This window comes from Numenius arquata, chromosome 11 (genome assembly GCF_964106895.1).
Source record: "Numenius arquata chromosome 11, bNumArq3.hap1.1, whole genome shotgun sequence".
NCBI classification, from domain to species: domain Eukaryota; kingdom Metazoa; phylum Chordata; class Aves; order Charadriiformes; family Scolopacidae; genus Numenius; species Numenius arquata.
In genome coordinates this window covers 28,849,205-28,867,104 of record NC_133586.1, presented here as the reverse complement: position 1 = coordinate 28,867,104, position 17,900 = coordinate 28,849,205, and the positions used below count along the sequence as shown (strand labels likewise).

General features: G+C 37.6%; 1 protein-coding gene across 1 annotated transcript in view; it reads right to left on the bottom strand.

The window, feature by feature from the left end:
* The window catches only part of SLIT3 (slit guidance ligand 3), a 519,985-nt gene that overhangs the window by 452,847 nt on the left and 49,238 nt on the right, over positions 1-17,900 (bottom strand). The window contains exon 4 of the mRNA XM_074156582.1: positions 13,331-13,402. Within this exon, the coding sequence (XP_074012683.1) occupies positions 13,331-13,402 (72 nt within the window). The remainder of the gene's footprint in view (positions 1-13,330; positions 13,403-17,900) is intronic.

The window sequence follows — 17,900 nt, the reverse complement described above, 5'->3', positions numbered from 1 at the left end:
AACTCAGTATCAGCACAACGTGCAACATCAGTGATGGAAAAAGTAACTACTAAGAGGGTCAGCGAAATATATGCATAAGTGAAACAACCATCACACAAAGATGTTTGGCTACCTAAAAAAATAAAAAAAATAAAAAAAAAATCACCAACTCTTAACACCAGTGCTATCTAACAATAAACTAACCCATCAATTTAAAATGTCATCCAATTCCTTAGAACACAAGCTGTTTAATAATGCACTCAAACAACTGAAAATTCCAATCAGGACACTGAATCTTGCTCAACACATTCCAAAATTCTTTGCCCTTATCTGGTAACTCCTTGCCTTATTATCTGATAATTAATATTTACCAACATGACTTTAAAAATCAGTCCAAACATTCAACTGTCTAAGCAGCATAACCCAGTTTAGTTAATCTGCATGACACAAATGTTAGGATTTTGGAATATTTTTTGATGATTTTGTACACAAATGGGTCCCACATGAATTCTGTAAGAGATTTTTTGGGGGGAAAAAAACGATTGCTTAAAAAAAAAAAAAACAAACCTTTTAACATAGACGTTTAAGTAAAAGTATGTAATTCAGTAACTGGATTAAGCTGAGTAACTAAAGTTGAGCAACTAAAATTGAGCCTTTCTGGAAGCACTACCATGAAGTCATTCCCTTTAGTACCAGATGAATTACTAATCATGCGAGAAGTAGTGATTTATTTCCCTTAACTGGAGTTTCACCACAAGTTTCAAAATATGCATGCTGGAAATAACATGTTTATCTCCAAAACACCAAGGAATACACTTTATATTTTTTAATAAGCCCATATTATAATAAAGACTACAGATTCAACAATATTTGTGTCCATAGGGTCATCCCATCCCAGCTCTGCCACTTAACACCATCTCATTTTATATATTGTCTGGGCCTATTTGAATTTGCTCATCTTTTACTCGACTTTATGTGACGTGGACCTAAATTATTTTGTAGTAGCTTAAAACATGTCTGAAATTCAGCATAACCCAGTGGACATTAAGATAACATCTTTTAACCATCCTTTTAAAATAGCTGGGATTTTTATGTAATTTAAATAGACTGCTGACACTGTAGTAACATTACCTTAGAGGCTGTTTGGAAATAAATTTGACCATTAAATCAAGATCATCAGATTAAGAACAGAAAGAGAACAACTACATTTCTGCAGTTGCAACCCGAAACTAAGTTAACATTTAAATTCAAAGGCTATGTTCTTAGATACTGTGAGGTTGAGACTAATTTGCCCTTCTTTCAAATTTTACCATTAGATACATACACAAAAATGCCACAGAGCAGACTGAAAATCTTGGCAGATTCAGTAAAGTGCCTTCTGAAAAAACACACTGTTCTGTTTTCAATAACGAAAATCCAATGCTATTTCAAAAACTGCATAGTCACATTATTAATATAGCCATGAGTGGCCAGGCTGTGGCCAGGAACTGAAGGGGACTGGTAGCCAACTTGCAGCTGCCATCTTCACTGCAAGACCCTACGAACGGTGCCGACCCCAAACATCCTTCTGGGGATCTCACGGCTTTTCCTACTGCACAAGGCAGGAAAACAGGGGTGCTCCACAAAACAACCGAGAAATGCCTGTCCCCATAGGAACACTTCCAGCATCCGCACCAAGTCCACTCTGAAAAGGCTCTCAGAAAGGAAAACTCTGAGCACATGATATGAGCCATCTATACTATACTCCCCTTTTTTCTTTTTTTATTTTAAGGAGAAACTGGGCAGCACCCATGTGCATAACTTAAGTAATAATCCTAACAGCCTACTACGCAAGTCATTCTGTGTTTACAAGACTGTTTTAAGCAGAGCGGAATGGGGTCACATTCAGGAAAAGGATATAGCAAATAACTTTCTCCCACAACGAGATGTTAACGAGATAAAATGTAAAAATGCTGAACACTAAGACGCATCCTATCTCTGAAAAGGATACCAAAGCCAACATTACAAACAGATCTGAACAGCACAATTTAGGGCAGGAGATAGCTAAAAATTACTTTCTTTAGCAGCAGTTCATCAATTCTGGCTCCTGCTGATTTTCAATTTTTGTGGGAGTTGAGAACCCTCATCTCACACTCCTGCAAGATTCTGGTGATGAGCACAATCTTGCACCTCTTCGGCACAGCATCTTCCAGCACCCGCAAAAATCTTGTCTACTACATTTAATCTTTAATTCAGAATAGAAGGAGGGGGAAAAAAAAAAGGGAGAAGAAAAAAGGAATCTAGTATTCCATCGACAGCAACTGCCAAACCTTGAACCAGCTAAAAGCTTCCAAACCATAGCATTAAATACTGTAAATAATATATTTAACCACAGAATATTTCAGGTTGTAGGGGACCTCTGGAGGTCATATGGTTCAACTTCCCACTCAAAGCACAGCCAATTTCAGAGTTAGATGAGGTTAATATGCTCTTTCCTTCTTAAATAACAGCAATAAAAACAGAAAAATATCTTTCTACAAGAAAAAGAAACAAATGAACTTGACGACATAATACTAAATACAAAATCCTTAAATATTAGGCACATTAGTGGGGAAAAAGATCCTAAACTCCCCAGTGACTACTCCATTCAAGACAAGCCACTACCTCTATTCCTACAACTAATGCCCACAACCTGTACAGGTGAAACCAGCTGTGTTCCATGGCAAGTTACTCAGAAAAATCAGTCAAGTATCTAACTTGTGTAATTCAAAAAGTGCAGTTTAAAGTTACACAGAACTATTGTCACTGGCTATTCAACGCAGCAGTAATTTTCAATGTAGACATCCATACCTCCAGCATCCCCAGCATTCAAGCACTCCCTGGTAACTGAAAGAACTTCTTTTAGTATGAATATCTGAAACTTTCATAGCTAAAAATTGCTTCCCCACAGTTTTCAACTGCTTTATCCTTTCAGGTTTTATTCTTTCTTGAAGGGAGATGCCAGGCTGAAAGCCTAAAGAACAGCTTGCTTTGGCATTCTTCCTTCCTAACTGACACTCAAATGCTGGTGTACACACACACAAGAAAAACCTCACTATAGAAACTCTACTAAACTTCTTTCACTCATTTTTGGGACAAGGCAACAGAGTCATACTAAAGTCAAAAGTTCTCGCTTTTCCATACGTCTTGGTATGCTCCATGTGCTATAAAGAAAGAGAGAAATTCTCCTCCCCTTTTCATTTCATTAATTGAAATAGACAGGACTCTACAACGTGAATTAAGAGATATAAAACCACATACTTTTAAAGGTATATCATTTTTACTTTCCATAAAATTGTCTTTATTTACATACATGATTTACAAACTTTAACTACAAAGTTTAAAATAATTTACCTCATATTTTTGCAGAGTTTGACATCAGACACGAGGCCTGTTGTAAGGCACTGCTATTCACAGGCCAGATGATCTAGTGATTTTTCTTTGTTCATGAGCTTATTTAAACACAAGAAAATTGGTTTACTTCATCAAAAAGGAGCTGGAATAAGCTGCAGCTGCAAGAGAGCGAGGTGGTCGTCATTTTTTAAAACTAGCAATGCCATTTGGGAAAAAGAGTAACAAGCAGTGAAGAAAAATAATTCCCTTCAAGCAGTTGAAATATCAGTTTTGAAGATAAAATAGTGAAAAACCCGAGGCCAATAAAAAAAAACATTGTTTTCTTTTGAAGTTCACCACCAACTTGGGCAAGTGGCACATTGCATTGCCCAGGCTTATGGGAAATTTGTTTCCTGTTGTGAGAGGGAAAAAAATACCATTATTGCAATGGTCCCTCTGGAACATGTAATTACTGACATGTATGAATTACACTTTATCAAAATACTTGACAAATGTTGCCCTGAAAGTCAAAACTAAACAGTCTGTCTGAGCAATGTTAGCCTAATTCTGTTCTCATGATAGGAAGGACTGGTAGAAATGGAAAGGCTGTACCACGCACATGCGTTTCCCAGTCCCATAACTGCTGCCAAGAAGGAGCTATGGAGGTTTGCTAGAAAATAATTCCTTTAGGTGGGTCGGTGCCTCCCGGGGCAATACTCCTGCTCAGAGACGGATGTGCCACTGCGTCCTCTCAACAAACCCATGTAAAATGACGTTGCTAGATTTACGCGTTTTATTGCAGCCAGTGTTATTGCAATGCAAAATCCTGGGATTGGAATTTCAAGTGCAGTCGTTGGCAGTCACAGGAGTACTTAATACAGCAGAAGAAATACGAGGCCTCTAGAGTCAAGGAAGTGAAGTTGTTTAAAGTGAAGTACCTCCTACTGATCAACAAGTGCCCAGATCAAATCACACCAAGATCAGACATCAGAACAGCTGCCACTTCTGGAGAAAAAGCTCAAGTGCTAACAAAAACTCAGCACAATATCCCCTCAGCTATGCTCCCAGTAAGATATGGGGTCAACTGAGCGATTATTGAGAAAAAGTAGGAAAGGACGGTATGAGTACAAGTGACTCAAGAAAAAAAGCAAAAAGTCTCATTTCAATACTTTCAAAGAATACAGTTACCATGGGCACACACTAGTTGTAGAAAAATCAGGTTAGGGCTTGGAGACTGAGCACATTTTACTGCACTCAGCAACCTCCTTCACCGCCAGCGGTACAGAAAACAGGCTGAGGCAGGACCGACCTGGTGATGGTTATCAGCTCTAAGGCCATAAGGACTTCTATTAACCTGACAGTGTGGTAGGAAACAAGATTATTCTCTCAACAAAAGAAACCAACTGTATAAGCATAACATTTGGTTTCATATTGGATGCCTTATTATTCAATATTTTTCCCCTCACAGTTCATTAAGCATTGGCATTGCATCTTGCATATAAAGCACTCAAAACATTAAACTTAGCATTCCTTCATATATCAACAGGAAGGAAGTAAATCTGTATCAGCTGTTTCCTAAAGCAAATCTTTCATAGATATATCTCTAGTAACAGCCCATCAGGGAGTTGAACTGAGCAAAGCAAAAGACAGGTACTTAATTCCAAATACGCTTTGTTCGATTTTCTCTATAGTATTTGCATTTTCATTGTGGAAAATCTCAAACTTCAACAGTGGCAATTATTGTACATTTGAATAATATCCCACTAATTTCCAAAGCATTATGTAAGGGAAACATATTAAAAATCAGCTCATGGACTTTTTAGAACACAAGGTGCTACAAGCCTTTGTTTTCAGTATGTTACACCGAGTTAAGAAATCAAAGCAGCTCAAAAGGCACACCGTGTATGACATCCTTCTCTTAGTCAGAAGAGTAAGAAGATAATAAACCGCCCTTGCCAATCTATTCTTGTAGCACTATAACATTTAATGACTTGCATGAGTTATTTTAATTTTGTTTCATAAATAGTTTCTACTCTTGTAAGTTTTACAACACGGACATGAAACTGCATCAGACTCTAGATCAAATACCTCCTGGTTCAGCTCCATGGTGACCCTCTCTGACAGGCACACATACGCCTCAGGAGACAATCCCACTGCTTCTCTCAACCCATTGGAATCATAATGAAATCCTGCATCATTTATGACTGTATTTCAAAAGTAACTGTAGTGCATTTAAAAGTAATAGCAGTATTCATTTTGGTGACCTTTAAGTGTCTGAAATACTTCAAACAGACATGCCCTATTACCTCTGCGAAACATATTGAAAAGTTCCAGAGAGCCTAACTTAAGCTTCCCATTCTACACGTTACAGATTTCAAGAATAAAATCAAATGAGAACTAAAACAAAGCAGCGTTTGGTCTCGCATCATTTTACCCAAAAAAACCTTAACTCACAGGGTGCTTGGGATCCCTAATACGTCTCTGCAGGTAAAGCTGCTGTGAAACAGCAAACAGTAGAGCTAAATGCCAGAAAGCAGGCGATGGGAAACGGCCTTTTGGTTTTGAAGCTGCTGATCAAAATCAAGCCTTTCCACGCAGTGCTCATCATTTAACCCTCGTTAGTGCCTCTAGAACAATGATCGTGTCCCCTATTTCCACCATCAACGTGCACACCAAAGGAAACTCTCAACATTTGCAACATATTGCCAAAGTATTTGAAAGGACTTTTACAAGGCAAGTAATGTAAACTAATCCTTAACCTCAGGATGACAGCCTATTATGGGAAGCAATGAAAATATTTACATTATCATTACTATATTTCTCCTGTTACACAAAAGAGATGCCTGTGCTTCAGGTCACCAGTTCAATCTGTTCCTGCATTCACCTTGTGTAAGGAAACAGCCTCAACTGTGAAAATAACGCTGAACGCTCCTAAGCTCCCGTTCACCAACAAGATAAATTTATATTTGTTGTGCATTTTCTCCTAGTTGCATTAATGAAAATTTACAAGTGAATTTGCCACTGCTCATTCTAACCGGGACCAGGACTCCGGCAGCTCTGGACCATTTACAAAACCGAGCATTCAGCAAAACACCTTTCAGCTCCTTTCGATGCCCAGCCAATGGGGAAAGTGAAAAAAACATTCACATATGAATTAACCAATTAAGAAGAAGTTTTTAAACCAGAAAAAGCAATATCCATATAGCAATAAATTATGTGCAAGTACCCCATAATGTGGTGACATTTGCAGACTAGCTCTAGTAGCAAGGCCAAAAAGCCGTGTTAACAAAGCAAATGCAGTAAATGTGACTGATGAACCTAGAGCGTGCACTGTCACATTAAGAGGGTTATTCAGTTTCCAGAAAAGAAACTGCCTACAAACACCCAGTCAGAAAACCTACAGTATTAATATACTCACAGATATAACCTCACTATTCTCTGTCTGTGTTCTACAGCTGCTATTCCATCCTCTGTTGAGTTAAACAAAAGCAGCCCATGACTTCAAGAGCTGTAGCCACCCTGCAGGGGCCACCAGCCACAATGCCCCCCAAGCCTTGCCAGCCCCACAGCTCAAGCCAGAGGAACCAGAATACCATAGGGAGCTACAATGCTGGTGTTAACAGAAGCAAAAGACCAAAGTTCTGAAGAATAATGTAAGAAAATGGTAAACCAATAATGCCCACCCACAGCTACTGTATTTTGAGGACTCTCTAAGGGCTCTGCCATGTGAAAGCCATCACAAGAAGCAGCTGAGTCACTGTGTTGTTCCCCCCAGTTTTAACTTGTCACTCCAAACACCGCAGTTGAAGCCTGTTAAAAAGCATGTATTTCAGAATTGGCAGAGCACACATGACCACCCTCAGAAACCATGTCTGCAACTTCCAAGGCGATGACTAACCATGGAGCCCTGATCGAGTCGTCTGTGCTGCAACTCACTAAAAGTCTGCGGAACTTCAGAAAAGCCAGATTTTGCTAAACATCTCCAGGATGTTCTCAAATATCCTGCTTGTGGAGAAAAGAATGAACTTCGATGGGAATTAATGTCTAATGGGATTAAGTAACTACATACTGAATTTTACCAATATTCACTTTTTGATACTAAGAAGAATTTTAAGAACCATCAGAAACTATTTACAACAGCCCTGTTGATGTAAAGTCTTGGGCTGGACTTACTAAGTTTACAAGGCTATTATCGGCTTTAGTAAAATAAACTAAGTATTTTCCAGTTCAGGATTGTGTTGAGCAGGCAATAACAGAATAATTTTTAATATGTTATCTCCAAGACATGTGATTTGAAAGCAAAGTATGTTTGAGAGTGCTTTAAAAAAACCCTACATTCAGGAAAGCTGACACCCAGCAACGTGGTTAAGGCTACCAAATAACTTAGTTGCAAATTAATATCACAAATTGGGAGCCTCCTTATTTCCCCGAGCTGAACACCAACCAAAAGAGCACGTCGCCTTTCTAACAGCATAGGAAAAAATAGTGAAAATGAAAGGCAGTAGTTACTCAGCTAATAGAGTAAACCAACTTATTTCCAAAGCAGGCTTACGCTTAATCTGCATGTATGGTATTTCTTCTGGAAATCTATAATCTTTTGCCACAAACTCCCTTAAACATGCTTAGTAATAAGATGACCTGATCACATAAGTTGGCAATAGATGTCTTGAAAGAAAGAGGCCGCTGAAACCCAGAAGTGATTTTTGCAGAGAGCACCCTCTCTTCTCCAATCACGCCTATTCCCCTAAGAGGGGAAACAAGACATCTGCACGGTATAATTTTAAATAACTAATTTCACACAGGGGAAAAAGTAGCATCAAGGAGGGAGCCTTCTGGCTTTTTGACATGTCTCCATTTGTTTTCTACTCTCACAGTAATTAAAAAAACTTTTTATTCATATTTGTAATTTATCTTTCGCACTAATTTAGACAGGAAAAAATCCTTAGACTCCCAAATACAACTGGTGTACTTGTATTGAAAAAAAATCGCTACATACATTATTTACAACCAGAGCCAAAAAGAAGATACAAAATGACTTCAACTTGATAAATGGTGTAAATGTCATGCAGCTATCTGCAGCACAAGCTTCTGACCTAATGCACATCTTTCTCAAGCCAGAAGTGCACCCTAGAGACCAGCAAACACTTACTGTAATTATTTACTGTCTTCTAAAAAGACCTGCTGTGATCTATACACAGTAAAACTACAATTATTGGATGTGGATAAAACCACAAAAACACACTGTTACAAGCCCATGCTATTTTGTCATGGCAACACCATAACTCAAACTCATGTAACAATTGAATTGTCAGGATCCTGCTTTAATGTGAAATGATAATGGAGCTCCAAGTCAGCAATCTGAGAGATCTTTCTTTCTAGAAAGAGAACAAACAGAAAGACAAAGAGGACACTAAGAAAATTTATGAACTGGTTGCTTTTCCAAACACAGCTTCTGCTGACATCCACGAGATAAAAGGCTCCGAGTTTGATCAGGAGTCTTGATTTGATACTTGGAGCTTGCTAAGGATCAGGCTGGAAAGGAGGGTTTACCAGTGACAGTTCTAGTAAGGCTTTCAGCAGCAAATTCTTGGCAAATCATACTCATGTGAAACAACCTCCTCACTACAATAAACATCTTTGCTATAAATGCACTCGAAGGAAAGCAGACATTGGTGAAATCTAATACACACTACACTTGTCAAATTCAAACCAGGAGACACTGACTTACCCAGGCCAACTTCTGGCTGCAGGCAGTGTGCCATAGAACCACACAGTATCACACAGAGAATCTAGAAGTTAAGGGCACCTTTATATTTACGTTTAACAAGGTCAGTTTCATAAGTAAAGCAGGAACTAAATAGTTCCAGCTACTCCTACCAGGTATTATCTAATGAAACTGCTTACAGAAAATCAAATATACACACTACACAAACACTAAAACCATAAGGAAGCAGACAAATCAAGAAAAGAGATGGGAAACAGTAATGTGTCAAAATAAAACTAAAAGCCAATATGACAATTAAACAGACTACATAGGTTTACAGTGTCTAATAAATTTATCGTTAAAATTGTTTCTAAGTACCTACATCCATGTAATAATACACATTCCTCAGCAGTATCTTTCAAAGCCTATGAAACAGGATAAACCATTATTTCTAGGCAGTGTTAATGTGGTTTTCATACCTAGCTCGAGGAGAAAAAACGAGCAATGAATTTATTAAAGTCAGCAAAAATAAAACTTTGCCTGAAAATCTTCAGAAGCATGTGGTATATTTTGTGTGTGTTTGTGTAGGCTCACTTTAAGTATCTCACGGACCACAAGCGTACTTGGCCTTTAGTGAAAAGCAGATACACTGTGATCATTTTATACACCATCTGTGCACACGAAGGAAACTCAGGATTCCAGCATGCACAAAGCTATGTTTACAAACTTTGCCAATAAATTTCACAAGTTGCTTTGGATATTAGATAATTATTATGCTGGGATCAAAACCTGGTTTTATAGCTGTTAAATTACATGGTTTGGTTTATTATATTTTTGGTGCATTTGATCTCTTGTATTAAGATTAATATTACCTTTTTCTTTACGGCTAGATATTAGTAAATAGTATTTGAAACTACACAAAAAATATCTTTCTGGTTTCCATTTCTCAATTTACTACAAGTGCCTTTTCCTTGATCCAGTTTTCTCATTTAAAGTCCCTGCAGTTTGAATTATTAGATACTTAATTATTTATCCCAGATGAAACATTTAAGAAGCTTTAAAACCTAGGAAATCAAGGCAACAGAGCAATGGCAAATATTTCCACTAAAGAATCCAATCAAGGGTTCACTCACCATCCAATTTAAACTTAGAATTCTTATCTAAACTAAAGCAAACAAAACCCACGAGTCTCTAAGCCGCTCTTTCTAGAGGAAAAGGCTCAAAACCTTATGAGAAACTCGTTTTGTGGGACGTTTCACATTCCATCTAAAGTTTATTCCCTTATATATATATTCCTGCTTCTAATATCAACCAGATGTAACAACGAAGTCTAAGCAGTGCAGTAAAAGATGCAAGTATATCCGGTAGCTCAGCAGTTCAGGAGAGGGTTGGAGAAAGGCAAAGGTATCTGGAGCCAAGTGATTAATTGAGGAAGCAGTTGCAATCTGAGAAGCATTCTAAATTGAATGTTATTAGTTATTAGAAAGCTGTCGGACACCACGCAAACAGTGCGCATACGGAACAAGAGAAGAGCCCAACATCGCTGAACAGGTTCTTTCTCTCGCTTTCCAAGCACAGCATTGACAGGAAAACTCAACGTTCTACGTTTCAATTCCCAGCAACAAGACTGAAGAGACTCTGCTGATACTGAACTACATGAAAAAGTTTGATCCTCTAGGAAACTCACCATCAGTTTTCAGCCCCGCTGACAGAGACTAAGAAAAGTCTTCACGTTTGGTTGGCAATATTGAACTACTCCTGAAATATTCACAGCTCTTCCCTGAAACCTTCCAGTGCACAGAACTCCTGCATGTTTAAGCAGGTCAGTCACTCAATCTCCACCAAATTCTATTAATTCTAATAAATATGCCTAACTTTCACACTATTATCAAGTTATCAAACTTGAAATGTCACCTTTGTGGTTAGTACTGTATTTAAAAAAAACTGAATCTGGACCTTCATTACCGCAGTTGCAGAGTGTTACTGTTGACTGTGTGGCTGCTGAAGAGGGCAGCTGTAAAAATCGCTGCTGATTTCAGCTGCCTTTGCTATGTAGACAACACTATGAGCTCTTTGATTTCAATGAGTAAAATCAAACTTCCATTTTGAGTATACTACATGGCAATATTTAGTTCTTAAAATTTTGGATCATTTCAGCTGAAGCAAGCTTAACAATTCTTACTCAATTTTGGACTTTCTACTTGAACTGAATTATAACTATTAGAAAAAAATAAAATAATTGACTCACAGCTTAGTAGCTCAGAGTCAACGGTTTGACAATATGGCAGCAGAAATAACATACATATACTATGGAAAATAAAAATTAAGGTCAATATTATATACACTTTTTAATATTTAATTCACTCATCAAATTCCACAGAATTTACATCACCCATGTATCAGTCCATCTTATCAATTTTTGCTTCACTTCTTTTATTCCCTTTCATCACTTCCTCAACTATGCTTTCTTCTTGAAAGGCTGGGTCAGAGGAGCTGCAGGAGAGGAATGCAAGCACCATGGCTCTTCATTGAAGCCTTTTACCCAAAAAGCCAGTTGTGAACAGAAGACTCACACTGTTGGCTTTAAAATAAGTCATAACAGAAGTGAGAACGAACAACTCTGAAATCGACCAGGATCAAGGTAGGATCAAGACACTAACATACACAAAAAAATAAAAGTAACCTTCTTAGACACTTTTTTTTTCCCCTCGAAGTATAAATAGATATGTATATGCGTATGTTTACAAATTCTAATACATAGAAAATTTCTTGTTCTTATCCCATCATTGAAAAACATATAACCAAACTGCATTTGGAACAACAGTTCACTTAGCTAAGATTTATTTACTTAAAATATTCACTATATTTATATAACACTTTTATCTTCAAAAGAAAAAGCAAGTTTCTACTGACAAACAGTGCTAAAGTGATCTATCTAAAGCCCTATTAAACAGTAAGCAAGGCTTTGAACGAATGTCAGTGAATAAAGACAAATATTTCGACGGCATCCGTTGGGAGGCATTACAGAATACAGCATTCTGTATTAATTAATCATTCTATTTCATGAAATTTTATTACAATCTTTATATTCTAACCCCAAAATTATTACCCTTGCTGTTAAGGACTATAATGTATCGCGATTACACGATCTACTAAAAAATACACACACTAGTATTGATAAGCCTCAGTTACTTTCACTTAGTTTCTTTGTGCAAGGCTCCTTCAGACAGATGCACACAAGTCACCAAGACACTCAACCTTCCCTCAACATCACAAATTACCAGGAAGTTCCTTTCAGCCTAATGACAGCCATGTACAACACAACCACTCACAGAGGAAGCTTCAACCTGCTAAACTGGAATTTGTATTAGCAGATACTCAAAAACTCTATAACAATTTTTTAATCTTTAAAGCATCACCATTTTCTTAGACAACCAACCACATGAAGCAGCTCTTCTATGAAATAAATACCACTGGAACCTTCTGGAGACCAGGTAATGGTATCTGCAAGTAAGCACCAGCTCACACTTTATACTCAAGAGGAGTTTCAAGATACAGAGTTTCAAAAACATGCAAAAAAATTAGGAAATACAACCAAGTCACTCAGCCCCAGCAAATCCATTCAGCAAATATTTTCTAGTGCATTCAAGAGCTGTGACAAAGCTTGCAAAAACAAATCCAACAAAGATTTTTTCAAGCAGATTGAGGTTAAAAGACAGCTAGAGTTTGTAATTATTTATATTTTTCATCTCCAGAACTGTCATTCATTTTTTGTACAGTTTTTCATGAGCAAGTTCACACATCAACAAAGTTCATTACAGAAATTCACCAAAACTGTAGCAGTATCACTTGCTGCATAACACTGCAATGCCTCAACTTAGTTAAAAAGAAATTTTAAAACTAAAAAAGTTATAATAATCTGTATTATGTCAACATGTTAATTTTTAAATAAGAGCATGCAATCTCTCTCTGTAGACATCTAGACTGTACTGGATATGAAAGCTGACACTTATGGTTTCTACAACTCTACACAGAGTTGAAAACAATTCACCTTGAAGTCATCATGGTGAATGTGTGACGAACAGAAATTTTTTGTGGTTTCTCTTCCCTCTAATATTTATGCTCTGCTGAACCACGACTACAAACATGCAAACACAACTCATCATCTTAAGAACCCTTACTATCTAGCAGTTCCAATATCACAAAAATTAAACCTCTCACCACAGTCAAAACACAAACATGCAAATCTGTATCATACAGAACATACGACAGAAACATAAATCAAATTATACTTACAATCTAGTTAACTTCTGTGTGTTCTGAAAAAGCAGCTCTGGAAGAACTTGCAGTTTATTCTTGTTCAGACGCCTAAACAGTTACAATTAGAATAAAAAAAAAATTAGATTATCTTCAAATTTAAGAAGCTTATTCCATTATGCATAATACATGAAGCTCCCATTGTATTAAACCTCATGCTAGGAACTCAGCATAGAACACATGATGTACATTAGTCATACACAAGCCAAACAGAGGATGCCGTCTGTAGACCACCTGCTCACATTCTTCAGGTAGGGAGTCAAGTGACAGTCACCAGGAAGTCGGAGTGTTTTAATATGGAGAAGTACACAAATATATTTTCTTAAATTTTCCCCTGGATGCTTACTAAGAGTGAATCACATGGCCCCCATGGTCAGCTTGCACTGCTCAGATACTAGGAGATATCTGGATTTTCTCTCTCCTTCTAAAAAGATAGGCACAGTAAATTAACTAACTTCACCAACCGAGATGATTTCCAGATTAGCTCTTATTTCCACAGTACACATAAACGATTTTTTTTTTACCTTTTCTTAAAGAATGTTCTTAAAATTTCACTTTGAAAATACGAGCACTGTTGTAGAACACATGAAGATACAGGTAATCAGACAACTCTATGGTGATTTGAAATAGAATTCTAATCTTTAAGATTTTTCCAGAAACAACTTATGGAACGGCCCAATTAAAGTTTTGCACTGATGACCTCAACTTCTCAATTGTAAGAAATGAACTGTTACAAGTTCCTCCAGCCTAGTAGCTAGAAAAAGCACAAGCTTATTACTATATATGGACTCCACTATGGACTCCATTACGTCCACATATGTCCATATGGGGCTCCCCTTCATGAAACACACGACAGCCCTGCACAAACTCAAAGCAGTTCTACTTACAAGAAACAACCTTTTTCTGCAATCCTTTTCCTGTTGTCTATCAATAAGAACAGTCGCTTGCTTTCACAGTCCTAATGATTGTTACTTACATAATGAAGTTGACCTAAACTAATTACATACAACTCTACTATTCTAAATAGGAAGCTGTCTTCTCATACACATTCATATATAAGCCTATATTTATGCCTCCTTTGCTCCCCCCATCTACCTTGAAAGTTACCTTTGATAACAGATCTATTTTTTGCTAGAGTTTTGATCTCAGAAGACGCCTGGAACTTTTAGAAACCAACTGATACTTAGCACCCAGTATCTGGTTTCCGATTTTCTTGCACGCAATGAATAATTTCACTATCAGAACTCAAGAATTTTTTTGAATTGAAAGGCCTTCCTCAGAGATCAAACTCATGTTGTGGGGTTTCCACATGGCTACCATATGAACCTGTCTTGCAAGATAAAGGGGTGACAGGGGAGAGGGGAATATTTACTTTTCTTTCTGACACCTAGACCAGATCAAAGGCTGCATTTGCAAGCTTGCTTACAGAGCCGAAGCATTACACATGCCTCATGCTAACTGAAGCAGATGCAAAAATTGGTTATTTCACAGCACTTTTACTGACTACCCATTACATTTCTGAGACCAATGAACAAACCAGTAAACAAAACACTAAGCAACAACATGAGACATACTAACCACCAGTTTGCATTTGGGTAAGTCCATGGGAAGATTTTAAACTGGATTCCTTTACCCATGCAAAATGTCACCCTTTTAAGGCAAACTAAACTTAATTTTGTTTACTTTAAGGTTGATGGTAATGTGCTACTTCATCATCATCAAATTCATATTTTCAGTTAGGCATGTTTATATTCTAGAACAGTTGATCTACTTAGCAAGATAAAATACAACGAAAAAATTACTTAAGATAATACAGGGTCTTTGCACCTCAGTTCCATTCTCATTAAGACTAGAGAGACTAAGTTTAACATACTTAGTATCTCTCATTTATTGATCCGAATGAAGAAGACTGCCAGTGATATGTATCAGTTCCCCATAGTTCTCTGATGCTTATCACTGCCTGATCATCATTTCAGCTCTCACAATGTACATGCAGTTATCCACTGTCAATCCAAAGTCATCTGACTTATCTCAAAGTAATGCACAAGGAATATGCTTTAAGAATATTCTTAACTCTAGTCACAAAGATTTCACAAATGCTGAGCTTCTGCTTATTAAGCCACAGAAACTAAGCAAAAGCAGATTCCGTTTCTAGATTAGGATGTTCCACACCAACAAGTACACAAGCAAATATATGTAGTAACAAAAAATTGTATTTTTAAGGTTAAAAAGTTTGCAATCTGACAAGTCAAACATACAACTTACAGTGATACAAACAACTTCTTAAAGGAAAAAAGCTAATATAAAAAGAAGTTTCCCTAACTTAATATCAAATTAATCCAGAAGATCAAATATGTTAAGTGATTTCCAATTTGTATGGGCCACCACTGCCCTACCTGTGACAGATAAAGGACCAAGTTCTCAGTTGCTATTTAAAAGTGTCCAAAGCATTTTAAGATTTCATCCTGACATTACCTTGGTATTGATTCTCTTTCAAACATCATATGAATATTGGGGGCAGAACTAGATGACCTCTAAAGGTCCCTTCCAATCCAAATTATTTGATGATTCTATGAGCTAACATCCACACAAGGATGCTTTGGAAAAGCTCACACCGTGACCTACTGCTCACAGCACTAAACATTTCATAGTGGTCTACAGTTATTTCATATTTTTAACATTATATTGCTATAGATGAAGTGTTGGTTTTTATATACTGCAGCAGTAAGCAAGCTAAAACCATCTATCAAGACCAGCAACTTGATGACATTTTTCCTTTGCCTCACCTCATGTAAGCTTGATTTTCAAAATAAACCCTCCGTAGAGGTTGGTGCTGCACTGTACTGCACATGGTACCCTCCTCAATACGCCGTGAGTGTGCAGTGCTGCTCTCCCAGCCAGCACTGGCAGCTAGTAAGCCAAGGCCACGTTAGTAATCCATAACTAAGCCAATTTGAGGTAAACATTTGATAAATCTATGGCTAATGATGTCTTGGTTGAAGCTATGGAACTCTCCAAACATCACTTCAATCACTTCCTAAGATTTACTTCAAGTTGGAATTTCTGCCAAAGTCCTTCTAATCATCATTTGATTCTCAGGGGAACTCAGAGAACGAACAGTTTTGTTTCTCTTGAACATCATCTACTGTATTTAAGTAACTCCTACTCTAAGTATCAGACTAGATCACCTCATGTAAATTTAGACATACTTGATGTAGGATACATTTAGCATGCTTATATTTATGACGTGCCAGAACACCACCAATAGCCTAGGAAAAATTCCAATTACACTTCTTACTCTCTTCCCGGGCTTGAGAGAAAGGCCGTTAAGAAAGTTCTCAATACAGCAGTATAAAAGTACCAGACAGGATGTCCTGTAAGAGACATAGAAGTGTTTAAGAATTTTTTAATGACAAGAGCAAATGTCCTGTATGCTCACTTAGGAGCGCCATTTCCTCTGGTTTGACGGATAAGTGCCAAGCAAGAATGAAATGTAGTGGAATAGTTCCTAAAATGCCATTTGACAATCACTGCACTTTATCCTTATCTCTCAGTAAGCTCTAGGACAAAGAGGGAAACTCCAAGTGCAAGGCGAGGCAAACCTTAGGAACCCCAGGGCAAACCTTCAGAATGGCAGCCCGGGGCAGGGCAAGCTCTGATGAAGCTGCTCCTAAACACAACTTCCCAGCACAGGCCAAACACAATTTCAGCAACCCCTTGTGCAGCAGCCCCTTCACACACAAAACAACGCTAAGAGCAGTACAGACACTTCCTACACTTGCCTAAGCCTGTTACCTATGAAAGCCTCTCACCATCATGTTACTGCCTGAATCTTGGCCTGGCAGGTGTTTAATTACAACAGTATTTCGGATTTTATAACAAATACCTTGGAAAAGGTTTGAAGCCATATATAACTGCAATGAAATAAAAACGGTCTGCAAAAAGATCATAAAGAAAATGAGCCAAAAACTTGTAAAATCATTTTGTGGACATTGTTCTTGTGACTGTACTGTATTAACAAATATAGATATTTCTGATTTTAAATTACTGACTTATTTAAAGCAGAAATAACATCAAGGTAAGACAGCTGGAAACTAGATTTAAAAGCCAAGCCATTTTTGCAACTGCAACTAACTATACGATGAAGGTATGACATGTCAGTTTTGTGAATCTGAAGAACAGACCAGAATGAAAGAAAAATATCATTTACATTTTCTCATGAGCAAAACCAGTCAAATTTTGATTGTCACACCAAACCCTCTGCATTGGTCAAACTGGGAACACCACCTGGGACTCACAGCACACCAACTAAATCTCTGTTCTGCCCTCTTCTGTCCCATTAGAAACACATCCACCATGCAATCAGCGCACGTGTGCACACGTAGCAGCAGCCACCACTATACCAGTACCGAGGTACACCCGGAGGAAGGAAGGAATGTGGGGTGCAGAGCCAGACAAGATCTGGTCCAGGTTATTTGACTTAGGACTGCTGGATGAGAATGCAGCTGTGCAGTCTCCAAAGTATTTTGAACTGGAGGTTTTACAGCTA